Here is a 13,677-nt window from a genome sequence, read left to right on the forward strand (position 1 = left end):
TTTCAGAAGTAAATTTCCATCCTCAGCCCCAATGATCTGACACAATTGATTTCAGTCTCATCAAATGGGATTAAAAGAAAACATATGACTGACCCACATAAGAAGAAAAGAGGAATAATATGAAAAATGTCATCCTTTGTCTTTTTCTTCATCTCTTAACGAATGGACTAAGGACAATGGGAATAGTAATTACAACGAACACTGAATGGCAAAACTATAATCAGAAACAAACTCTGCAGTGTATTTGATACTCTATTAGCTTTAGCAATCATGAATTCATAGAAAACAAGAGTGTCAAAAATATCTACCCATGTATTTAGACCCTGTTGTTTGCAGAAAAAGACTGCTGCTTAGATTTAAGTCTTCGATAGTTTTGCTTAATTTTAATTTTTCCAGAGGAGAAGCTACCAGAGAACTAGAGGCTGTCCACTGCTTTATCAATTATTCTCTCATTTTGAAGAAGAATTTTGAGAAAACACGAACAGTTCCTTCTCACCTTCCTTCAAATTAGTCCAATTGTAAACCTGGACCAAATGAAACCACTTTTCTGAAGTAAGAAGCAGCTCAAAAAAAGGACCTGATCTTTCTACTATCCAGCTCCTCATTCTTGAAAGGAGAAATAGAGAATAGAAAAATACAATTTCATTCCCAAAATGGAGGTGAGAGGAAAAGGTTTGCTTGACAGCCTTTAGACTAGTCTGGGAGCTAATATCTCTTTCTGAAGATGCAGTGTTGAATCAAGCCTTGCCTAGACCTCCAACAACAGACACTGCTGCTTGGCACGTGGGCTTGAAGCGGACCCTGATGGGGTAAAGAAAAACTGTGCAATGCAGGAGGACTCTGCACTTGATCCAAATTCCAAATTATGAGAAATAAGCCCATCTGTAACACGAGCTACTGCCAACTTCTTCCACAGAACGGTTATGTGGAAAATATCACACCAAGTGAGATAATTGTTTGTTATTTCCATGTCTTTACACTGATAATTCATCCAGACACTTTTGTGATAAAAGCCCTTACAAGCAAATGTGAAGACAATGTCATCTGTGATCTCTGGTATATTCAGATATACGAAGATAAAGAAAATTATCCTAAGTACCTTAAGTTAAAAAGAAGTCACTCCTTCATTGAATTCAGATGCTGTCACAAAAATAGTTTGCATGAACAAAATAGTTGCCTCTTTCAAGGATTAGAGAGTTTCATCCTGGACCATAAACAATAGCTTAAATTACATGTGAGCTGATAAAAGTTTCTATTTAACATTTAATGAGTTAAATAAGGAAACAAAGAAACATCATAGTAATGAAGCTAAATTATCAAAGTTGTTCAGTATTGTCATGAATTTTCAGCTTTCATCTCATTTATTGCATTTCTAATTTTTCTTACACAGGACACCAGCCTTTTGGTCCAATGATGAGAAGGTCACTAGGAAATAACAGATATACAGAATACCTCTGCAGCCCACCAACAGAGTAATACTCTGCTGCTGTATATATATATTTATATCACAGGAGAGTCAAAAGGTCTCAATTAGGTTTTGTGCTCCAATGTGCTGGGCACTGTGGAAACACAAAAGGCAACAAAGTCCAAGCCCCAGAGGGCTTGTAGTGTAAAAAGATAAGTGAAGTAGTGAAAAGAAAGGCAATGGAATGCATTCAAAATAGACTGACTTTTTAATACTTATATCCATTTGTCATCCTTTCAAGTTGCCAAGAGAGAAGAATAATCCTGACCTGCTTCCTCAAATCTACCCTAATCTGTTTGAATATTATTTCCAATGTTAATTGAAGCCTGGTTAAGATTTTCCTTTTTTTTATAAAACAATTTCAAACCAGTTATATTTCTCTGGCTTTTACAAACAAGCATACAATTAGAAAAAATGAAACAAAAATAACTGAAAACCAAAATAAAACTACCAGTGAAGATGGGAAACACAGTGAGAATTTAGCTATTCTAAGTGAGAATTTAGTTATTCTAATTCCTGCCCTTGACAATTGTTGGACATATTTTCATACAGACACAGATAATGTCCTCTAATTCCACTTCAAGAGTCTATTCCTGTCAGTTAAACATTATCTAAAAGTCCCTATGGAGGTGTTCATTTAAAGCTGATGCTGGCACAGTTTTTCAGTCTTTTCTAACCATCTGGTCACATACTGAAGTGTCAGCTACTTTATCTAAACCTCAGAGGAAGATTGAAGGAGTAAACAAAAACATCAACAAAAGAAATCTCAGTGTCCAAAGTAACTACAACAACCAAGACTAAAGTTATGATTTCTTCTCACTCACAGAATTCAGACAAAAGAGACTTAATACAAAAAACCCCCTCACAAGATAGCAACCTGAGGCTATTTTGAAACCCCTCTCCCTCCCCAGTCCATACGCACAGCTGTAAACACACACTGAGCATTCATATTGTCCCCTCTCCCCCCACACCACTCTACTAACAATTAATAGAAAATACACGGATCAATTTCTTTGCATTGAAAACTTAGAATCCCAGAGGCTGGCATTCACAATTATTTTGCGTGCCATTCAATAAAACCTTTTAAGATCAATTTTTAAATGCGGATGCCTCAGTCCTACGCTTTCTCTGCGCACTGACTTTAAACAACAGAATGTGGAAGCTGACTGTCTCATTAAAGCACCCATATGAGAAAACTCGTTACAGTTTCTGTACAAATAGACAAGAGTCCCACTACATTAAAATGAAACCAAATCATCTTAGCAAACCTCTTTTTTCCTCATGGTCTTCTCTCTTCTCTGCGCAACGTTGTTCCATCTTACACACACACTTAGATGTGCCATAAGTGCTTCGTTTAAAATGCATAAAAGCTATCCACAGCTCTCCTAAGAATGAAACAGTTTTAATATTTTCTGATCCATGTTCCTGCCACAAACATTCACCGGCAGTATGATAGCTCCAAGAGCAGACATCTGATTCTTGACATTTAAAGATACAATACTGGTGAAAAATAGTGACGCTGTATTAACTGCAAACAGCTTGTGAGGGAGTAGGTGATGTACTCCTAAAATGTATAATCAGAACAAGAAATAATTCCAACCTTTTGATTTTTGATTTTTGACTCAAAGCCATGAGAAAGAGGAATAGCCAGATAAACAAATCTGGACATGTTACAATAACTGTTTTATGAGAATTTATATTCTATGACAAAAAGGAAAGTAGGTTGTTTTCCTGCTGGAGGAAGTATTAAGGTACTCCAAAGTTTCTCAGAAGGGTCTCAAAAGCTTTCATAATAAAATAAGCAGTAAATGAAGGCAAATCTTGAAATTACAGAAATCAAAGAATTTGTATCCTGGTAACATTTGGTTAATTGACATGGTAATGCTAAGTGCAAGCACTACGACAGCAAATTCTCTATACCCCTACTGTGACTGCCTTATAAATTCAAAATGTACACAGAAAGAACTTATTTTTCTCACATGAAAAAATTAAGCCTTTTCCAGCATGAACTGTTTCTTTGAAATACTGAGTGCTGTCCAAAAAAATAAAACAAAAAAAAAAAGAAAGAGAAAAGAAAAAGCGGATCTATTTTTAATTTCAGCAGCAATACCCCTTCTTTAGTGATCAGTCACCTCTCGGGAAAGTGGAAATATCAGAGCAAACCTCAATCCCCCACAAATACCTGAGACAAGGCAGAGCACAGTTAACAGCAATCAGTTGTCCACACTGTACCTGGAGGTACTGACATGACCGTTCCTGTTGACACGTCTCTGCCTTCACCACTGTCTGGTCCATGTTAACTGACGCTTTCTGGTAAACTTCACGGGCTCTGCTCACGGTTAATGTAGAGGACCAAGAGCTTTTCTTCATTAACTGGGAGTCCAAATTCACAGGCAGGTTTGCACAGGTAGAGCATTTGACATCATTATTGCTTCTGGATGACTTCACAGTATGTTCGCTAATAGTGTTATAGGCTTCCATAAAGTATTGGGAAGAAGAACGATCAGGGCATCTTCCCATGGTCATGACCCCACTGGGACCATGATAAATGCAAACATCATTGTCCAAGTTGTCATCTGAACTCCACCATCCTGATGCATTGGATCTGGGCTTACCTTCTGATCTCCTTTCTTTACTCTTGCTGCGCTTCCCATACCTCATCGTCTGCGACTCCTCTGGGCTCGCTTTGCCCCCATTGACACTCCCCTTGGATGGTCCCTCCAGTGAATGGGACTTGGTAAAGAGCTTTTGGACAGAATGAACCAGATGCCGGATCCTCCCTGGGCTGTCACTGCGGTGCTCCATGGCAGTCCGCTTGTACTGCAGAGTGTGGTAGCCATCCCGATTCAGAGGCAGCTGCCGCTCAAACTGGTCCAAAAGGTTGGCAGGAATGCGGTTGGTCTTGTTGGCAGTGCCATGGGGAACCAGAGCACACTCGTCCTTGAGTTCGTGGTGGGAACTGTAATGCCTCCGGGGAAATGTGCTGCTGGCAATCTGATCGCTGTAGGGCACCATGCACTCTGCCTGAAAAGAGTTCCTTTGAGTGTAGTAAGGGTGGTCTGCAGGATGGGGGTCCACCGGGTTTAACAAATATGGCTTCCTGTCCGGGTGGTGTGGCAGACTGTCACACGCAGGGTCACAGGCAACCCCATGATGATGACTACGGCTGCTGGATAATCCCTTCATCGCTGATGTGAAGCAAGTCCCAAAGTCATCTAATACGTATGGCTATGCAACGGGCAGATCTCAGAGAAAGGCCTAAAAAATGAAATACAACAGAAGCTATAAGATATTCAAGCTAAAAGAAAAATCAGCATGTGCACATTTAGCATTCATTATTTCTTATTGTAAAAATAATTGGAATAAACATTCTCTGATTCTTTTTATCGCTTAATCTTTCCCACGTCCAACATAGTTATAGGGGATATCTAAATAATACACAATAAAAATTATCTTGTTCCACTAGTTGGAAAACAGATGCAAGAAAATTTTTGTGATATGAAATTCACTATTGTTCATGAATCCAGAGAAAATTATCACCACCTATACTCTAAAACCGCAGTCCTGAAAACATTCATGGACACAGGCCTCCCAAGAGGCCTTAATTGCTCATCTGCATGTTTTCAGGGCCAAATCAATGCATTACAAAAAGACCATGTCCTTAATGGAGTGCTTTCTGGGTTACTTTGGCCCAAATAAAAACTGTGGTGCAATTAATAGGAAACTTTTCTCTTTTACTTGATCTCCATATTGTCTGCCTAGACTGTAAGCATCTCAATGAAATATCAAAACGTTATTTCTGTAAGCTGTTTTCAAATTAAATAAAAAATAATACATTACAATATCTCTGTCAAAATTAAGCTAAACCAACTGGTGAATAACCTATATATTTGGGGTTGTTGTCTTCACTGTTTACTTGTTCCTATTCACAAAAATTCTTATTCTGATAATACATGCTTTGATTCAATTTTCCATAAACTTTCAGAGTACTAAGCAGTGTTTAAATATCCCTGCCCACTCCTTCTACCATTAGGGGAACTGGTAAGCCAAAACTTGCACACTGCTGTAACAGTGTAAGGAATTTCAACAGTAAATACTTGATTGCAGTTATTTGGCCCTGAAGTGACTCACAATGTTATAGACTATTGATTACAAGTTGAAAATGCAAATCTTCATCTCAAGTGATATAATAACCACTCTGTTTGAGGCCAGATGTCCTCATTTCAGCTCTTACCACTAACAAAAGTCTGGATACAATTGCTACTGCAGTCTCTTGAGATAGTAATGTGTAAATTATGGGGTTTCAGATGTGGCAAAACATTCTCATGATGCTATCTCAGCTCCTGACAGGCAGAGGACTCCTTACAGGATGCCCTCTTATACCACACACAACTGAAATGGGAGTCACTGAGCTACTTTATTCCATTCTGGCATGGCTATTCACATAATACTTTTGGAAATGTCACCCTTGAGATCTTTCTTGGTGTATGGATAGATATACATAGCAAACAGTTTTCCACTATGTTCCTCCAATGTTCTCTCAGGTAAAGTTCATTTTTTAACAGGTTGTAGACATTGTACCTACTGGCAAATTGGCAACAATGAAGTTTTCTAAAATAGTATTAAGCTAATGTCAGTCTGGAAAAGCATGCTCTGTATTTCATCAGAACATATTTTATATATTCTTCTGAATCTGTGGTGAGTTGAAGAGGAGTTTTTTTCAGTATGTTTCAAAGTTAGTGTGGATGTCCTGCATTTCTTTCCACCTCACTGGATCCCTGAAGTTCAGAAAATGTTCACTCTCAGGAGACCCTGAATTCCAAAAAAAGAGTTTTCAAAACACCACAAAAGGCACTTGAAAAATTCCAAATGGATGAGTTCACTGGTTTACCTGAAGAGGCAAATGGCCAAAGGCACTTTTAAAAGCACAAAAATAATTTATTCAGAGAGCTGGACTTGCCAATTATACTGTAGTGACAATCTTTAGCACTTCTAAAGAGGATTTTACATTCCTACCAACTCTAAAAATGTTATTTATTAGACTGTGTATCAGGAAAACATCGAAATGGGTGTAGTAGTAGATCCATTACTTAGTTCACTGAAAATGTGACTTGACCAAGGATAGCCCATCAAGAAGAATACCACTAAAGGATATAACGACCAAATAGAAACACTACTGTCTTTGGTATCTATGAATATATTTCACACTTGAAGGCTTGTGAAAACAAGGCTTCAGCCAGCTAATTTTTATTTAAATCAATTTACAATCATGCAACAGTCCTCAAGATGATTGGTAAATTAGAGCTAACAATAGACTAGTGTGTTATAGAAGATAAAAATAGTACTATATGAGATAAAATTAGTAAAATGTTGCCCCAAAGATATGAGAAAGATGTAGAGAAATACAGTGAGGTGGGACATGCCCAGAACCAGTGATTTATTTTCATTTTTTCATTATCTGAATGGCTATGAATTCTTCATTTTTGTGTAGCATGGAAAAAGAGTACATGTAGAGAAAGAACTGAAAGGACCAATAATTTACAGAATAGTGAAGTCATGACAGGCATGGAGGATGTCATGGAATTATTAAGAATACGTAGTCTTAATATATTGATAGAGCAGAATGGCTGGGATGAGAAAAAACTTGATCTGATTTATAGGCTGGGACAGAACAGTGTGGAACATCTTGAAGATAAAGATGAGCTTAAAAGATGTAAGCATGGTTTGACTGATGAGAGCAGTAGTGTTACCAGCTGTGTCTTGGATGGACCAGCAATATGGATGCTAAGGAGGATGAGCAAGAGATCTTAAAAAGTGAAAAAGCTTATAAAAAGTGACATTTGTCTGTATATAAAGAAAGGGACAGGCTTTCCATAAATTGTGGAGGAAGATTGGCTAAGCATTGCTATATGAGCTTGGATGGCAAGTAGGGTGGTGGAAATGTTTAGTAGAAAAGATAACATTTAGTTCTACACCCATTTTGAGTCTGAGCTGTCAATGAATCTTCCATGAGGAAGTACTGGAGAAAAAACCAGAAAATAGATAGGATGATCTGCCCAAAAGAAATCAGATGAACAGATATAGAGAATGACAGAGAAAAAATGCTTGTGAAAGCAAAAGATCACAGAGTTACAAAAAAAAAAAAAAGGAAGATAAAGCTTTGCAGGAGCTGCAGATTTAAAAGAGGAGGGAAGAAAGAAGTAGCAAAGACCAGAGAGTGATAGAAAAAATAAACCAAAACCAAAAGGTAGCAACTAACTTGTGTAACAAAAAGCAATGATGGTAAAAGGCTCTAAAACCTGGGAGAAATTGAAATTCAGAATAAAAGCTGTTTATTCCCAACTCTTAGGCTGGTGTATGTATTCTGAGTTTTTTTTCTGCTGCAGCAGCATTGCAAACATTTATTTTATCATGTGTTAACTGTGATAAAAAAATATGAGTATTAGCTAGAATAAAGTTTCATTTTACCTGAACTATATTACTGCTGCTACAGTATTGAAACTATAATTAATTAGAAAAAAAAAAACAAAAATGCACCATAGTGCACATTCCTGGAAGGAAAGAATAAGTATATTATGCTCTGCACTGAAGAAAGGAGTGATGCTTTTGTTAAATATTTAGTGGACAATTCTTCTACACAGAAAAAAACCCCAGCACAATTCCTAAGTCACTCTCACACCTCAATCATGCTTTAATATGTTAATATATTAATATATGTCTAGAAAAACCCCTACCCTACAGCCTCTGATTCTATCAGTATTTTTCAAAAAATATGCATCATTTTCCATAATTGTGTTGGCTGAACCTATCAATCAATGTTTAGTGCAATTAACAGCTGGAGGCAAGGCTATCTGATCATGCCATGAATAGCTGAGAAGAAACCAATTAAGATTTTTATCGTGTTGTCAATTTTTGGCCAAACTAGGAACATTTAATTACTCATGAAATAAGGCAAGATAATTAATGAACATACTGTGTATTAATAAACAGTGGAAATAGCAATTCTATGGACAGCAGACCAAAACCACTTGATGGCACAGGAGTAAATGAGATATTAAATAGATAAAGCATTGTAAGGCTGAAGAATACGTATTACTTTCAACATTCATGTCACATTTACTTTTGTTTCCTTGAGGATACTCTGGGTAAGAAGGATATGAATATATTAATCCTTGCTGCTAACATGGTGTCCCCAATGCACAACAATTTGTTCGAATAACTTAGTGGCTAGAAAAATGCATAATTAATTCTTATGTAATTAAAGTGAATATGCATGTAAAATAACAAAACCTGAATGTATAAATTACCTACACTTTTACAAATTTTATTTAACTATATTGTCTACTCACGTATTCCAAATTTTTGTCTACTTGTGTTGGTAGCTGTTCAAGATTCAGAGCAAGGCAAGCTGCCATATGCACAATATAATGCATAATGAAAAGTGCAAGGTCAATAACTGCTAAGGCAACTGGCAGAATGGTAGTGATATCTATGTCAAGGTGTGTAACTTAACTATAAAAACATGCAAGTAAGATACAGATGAGAAACAAACATGCTATTGCAATTTGTATTAGCAACATACAGAAGGAAGGTAATGCAATTGCATTACGTGTAGTTACAAACAGCCAACCCTAACCCTAATGCCAAGAGACACCTTAATTAAGTGTCATCAGGACCACAGCACCTTACGTCTAATACCCTTGTCTGTTCAGAAACTAGGGAGTGAGAGATGATTAATTTTTTTTCATTCGGTGAATGTGGTTTTTCTAAGATACCATTCAGTGAGTTAGAGGATGCTTCTGAATCCTCAGTTTTGTGCCAGGTCCAGAAACTGAAGGGCTTGTACACAGATGGAAGGCTATGTAAACATATAATGTCATGTATGCACAGCTCTGAGTCAGGAAGGCATTTAGTCACAAGCACAAATTGAAGCACACATTTAGACCATATTGATACTTACACCTCAGATCACAGCAGTCTTTTCAAAGAAATGCTGTGCTACTGTTTGATGTGAGAGGACACAAATTGTGCTTTTTAGCAGACCTATTTGTAGTTGTGCTCCCATTTTATGGTCTATGGTAAACAAAGAGAGGTTCTCATTTCCATAACACCAGTGATTCTCGGCTTTTATTTATTTACTCACATGCTATAGGATATTTCCAGGGAAATTCCTTTCCCCAATTCTCAGACTTTTACAAATACATGGAAGATATGTTTATGCTTAGAATCAAACTCTCACTTGCTCCTCATGCAATACACTGCTTTATCCCAAAGGTCTTGATATTTTGCAGCCATTCTGTGTGGCCTTTCTGTTATGTTACATCACTTCAATGAAAATCTAGACATCAATAAAAAGATACATATTCTAAAATACATCTATCCACATATTTCATTAAAGATGTTCGGAAGAAAATGAGGTCTCAAATTATCTTCCTAATCCATTTTGTCACGTAATATGAAAGATACTGTGCCTTGGGTAAAACTCTCAAAAGAACATCTGGCTTTTGCTTCCATGTCAGCAATCACACCGGGCAAGTGATACTTATAATTTAATCTTGAACAGTGGACAGGCAATCATAAAGAGAAGTGTTTGGCCAGTAACTTAAACTCATTCCAAGTTCATGGGAAGATCAATAAGTGGGAGTAACTGGGAAAAAATTGTTGCTGATCTCTGAGGAGTCCCTTGTGAATGGTGTGCGTACAGAAAAAACAAGAAGAGAGGCATCCCACCAATAATGTCATAAAAATGGATGCTTGTTTGTTTATTTGTTTGTCTTTTTCTGTCTGCATCCAACAATCTTTAGTTTGCATATATTTATCGTGACAAGTTTCACATTTACATCTGATGACTGTTTTCATACATGTGCTTCTAGTGAGCTACTGTGGTGGTCAGTACCAGGGTAGTATGTGCCTTGAAGGTTTGGGTTTGGATTTCTTTTCTTCATCTTTGAGGCTAATAGCAAGTTGATTCTTAACTAAGAGTGTCACTAAAACTGTAGTCACTAAAGGAACCTAACATGTAATTAATCTCCGAGTCATATCTAAATACATTACAAGGTCTGCAAGAATTCTAGCAGTAATATGTCAGCAAAATTTTGACACACGGAGTCTGATTTTTTCAATCCTGTTAGAATTGCGACCAGCAATAGGAAGGATTGCATGCAAAAATCTTGGCTCTACAAATAGAAATACTGAACTGTGATCATCTGCTCTTCCACTCCTCATTTGCACATATAATTAACAGTCAACTTCTAAAAAATTCTGATCTGCTTCAGTGAGTAATAATATACTGTGTAATTAGATTGCTCATGCCTTTTCTGTGGTATAGGACACAGGGTCTCTCTGACTCGATAAGGTACAGCACATTGGTTGGAGAGCCTGTTGTGAATTCCACTACAAATTCAGAACTGCCAATCAACATTTTCTTCTCCCAGAAAGAAAACGACCAGGGGATTATGTCTGTATAATGTGCATGTAAGATAACATATTAAATTGAATAATTTGATAAATGTCATATAGGCAGTATTGAAGCATATGCTTCATATACAAGTTCAAATGTTGCATTTTATCCTTCTCAGTCTGTAGGATGATGAACTTTATGACCATAATATTTTTTTTTAGTAGTACTTACAATGAGTTTCCAGAATGCTGTTTGGGCTGGGGTAACAGTGATAGGGGATGAAAAGGAAGATAGTCCAGAATTTGTAATGAGGTTGACACATACTTACCCGGGTTGCTCTCTTTTGTGTACTCTACTGTTACACCTAAGTTTGTGACTCTAGAGATCTTCTACTTGTTTCCCTCACAGAAGGTTTCTTAAAATTAAAGGATTACAGTCAATACTTTCTAGCAATGACAGTGTTTATATTACCTCAGGATTACAAAAGGGTGCAAGTATGAGGGACAGGCCACACGTTCCTACAGCACTGACATCTCATAAAAATAGAGGGGGTCTCACAGTGGCATAAAACATATAGCATTAAATGACTAATACACATATGGAGATTTCAGGTATGTATATAGATTCCTGCAAGCCAGCCAATTATGAATGTCGAAGGTTCATTTTTCTAGTAGGAATGAGATGATCAGCAGATAAAACCTACATTCAATGTGTGCAATGTACTTTTTCCATGAAAGTCAAGTAAATTCATGCTCTACAATGTAGTCACACAATGAAAATGTACATCCTTGTATTAAAAGAAGCACTCGATCCTCATCACAAGGACATTAACGTGACCAAGCAAAGGAGCCATTATAACATCTACTGACTGTTTGACAGTGATCCAACAGAAGCTACTAATCTAAGTCAAGCCTTGCACCAACATTACACATCCTCAGCTGCATGGTTCACTGACTTATTTTCTACCAGTTTTTTAAGTGCTCTGCAATTCTGTAGCATGGCACTTTTGTGACAGGAATCATAGTTAAATTATTGCCTCAGCTACAAGTTTTCATGATCTCAAGAGCTTTTCTACACATGTCTTGAAATGACAATATTCACTGTCAAGCCAGGAAACTGCCTTTTGTTAGTCCTATGTACTACAGTCCACTCAAGGCACACTACACCAGAGAATCCATACTTTTATTTCTGCGATGGCAGTGACAATGTGATTATGTGACTTTGCTGGTCCTGACCAGCAATTTTCAGACTCAAACTGGCTTTAAGTTTTTCATTCTTTACTATTTAGAAATTAAGCTAAACATTATGTTAAAATATTTCTTTCTCCACGAAAAAATCACCCAACCCATTTTTATTTAATGACACATAGTTTTATGAGTCTTTCTACAGCTCCAGTCTCACTCACTTCTTGACCTCGTTTAGCAGAAACAGAGATTGATTTCCTTGAAAAATGTTCTTCCAAGTACACTGTGATCTTTTAAGTCCAAGCAAAAGGGGATGCTACAAAAACATATGAGCATCAGAGTTTCTATGCTTGCAGATGGTCTCCCATCTCAGATTTCAATTGGTAACTATTTGAATGGTGTCACCCCTGAAAAACTGTTGTCAGCCCCAGAAACTAATGCAAATGGAGAAAGAAATTTACAAGTGTCTTAACAGAGAAACTTCACGGAAACCTTATAGGAGCTCTGTGAAGACCAAGAGTAAGAATTGTGAAGACATTAGTTTTAAGAGATTGACACTACAAGCCTTATTGACCTTCGCAGCTGGACAGCCCACATGCTATTCCCACTAGCCCATGAGAAAGAAAAAAGTCTGCAAAGCCTCAGTGAAAATGTCCCGTGTTGTAACTACCAGTAAGAATTTCCTGGAAAATCTACTTCATAGACATATACTTATGGAGCTTTGACTGTATCAACAAATGTCACTACTATGATACCTTGTCCTGCCATGGATATGTTCCAGGTCCTGTGTGTCCAAACCAGATTTCTCCAGTGAGGCAGTAGGAAAAGAGGTGTGGCAAATGGCAGCAAGAATATTCTGCTCACATCCGAGGTCAGTGAACTTGTACATGGGAGAAAACTAACTCTTGCAAGAAACAAAAACTGTCTCTAAAGGTATGAGATAAAAGAGCTCAGCAAGCAAGGTGGAAAGCTCATTGGGTTGGAAGAAAACAGTCATGCTTAGAGCAAAACTTAATCTTACTCATTTTAACCTGTTCCTTGCAGCTCAATCTAAAAGTAAAAAGTAGCAAAGATAAGCTCAGTTTGGTACTGAATATGAAACATCTGATTAAAAGGCAGAGAATAGCTAGATGATTGTAACTGTTCCCTAAAACAGAGCTGTAACACTGAACATCCCAAGTTTAAGTTTGTTTTTTTTTTTTTTTTAAAAAAACAATTAAAATGGAACCAAACCCTCATATATACTGTAGTATATAAATACATTTAAAGTATTTTAACTATCTTATCTTTGATGGGTGTTGTAACTAAGCAATAGTGGTTGTCAAACAGTAGATAGAATGGAAATAATTTCTGGTTTTATAGCAATGCTATGAAATTTAGGTAGATTTGGTAGAAGTCTTAAGCCACTTGCTCAAATCTACCTGTCTCATTTCACATCTACTGGCATAAAAAAGTAATAAGAAACAGAAAAATCTTGTTTTCACAAGAAAACATTTACTACAAAAATTTTTCATGCAACTCTAGTTATGAAGAAATTGAAATGGCAACTGTTTTGAAAGTGCACTATTTTGCACAGAATTCTGTGAAAAATGTTTGTGAGCTATGACAAACTGGGAAATAAATCTTAA

General features: G+C 36.9%; 1 protein-coding gene across 5 annotated transcripts in view; it reads right to left on the reverse strand.

Moving 5' to 3' along the window:
• The window catches only part of DLGAP1 (DLG associated protein 1), a 416,456-nt gene that overhangs the window by 140,520 nt on the left and 262,259 nt on the right, over positions 1-13,677 (reverse strand). For 4 of the 5 annotated variants that reach the window (XM_032987689.2, XM_032987687.2, XM_032987686.2 and 1 more), the window contains one exon: positions 3,698-4,723. In XM_032987689.2, the coding sequence (XP_032843580.1) occupies positions 3,698-4,651 (954 nt within the window). In that variant the 5' untranslated portion in view covers positions 4,652-4,723. Of the gene's footprint in view, positions 1-2,733; positions 2,832-3,697; positions 4,724-13,677 lie in introns of those variants that run through there. The other variant, XM_032987691.2, reaches the window with a different exon arrangement.

This window comes from Tyto alba, unplaced genomic scaffold, assembly GCF_018691265.1.
Source record: "Tyto alba isolate M040663 unplaced genomic scaffold, T.alba_DEE_v4.0 Super-Scaffold_27, whole genome shotgun sequence".
Classification (NCBI taxonomy): Eukaryota; Metazoa; Chordata; class Aves; order Strigiformes; family Tytonidae; genus Tyto; species Tyto alba.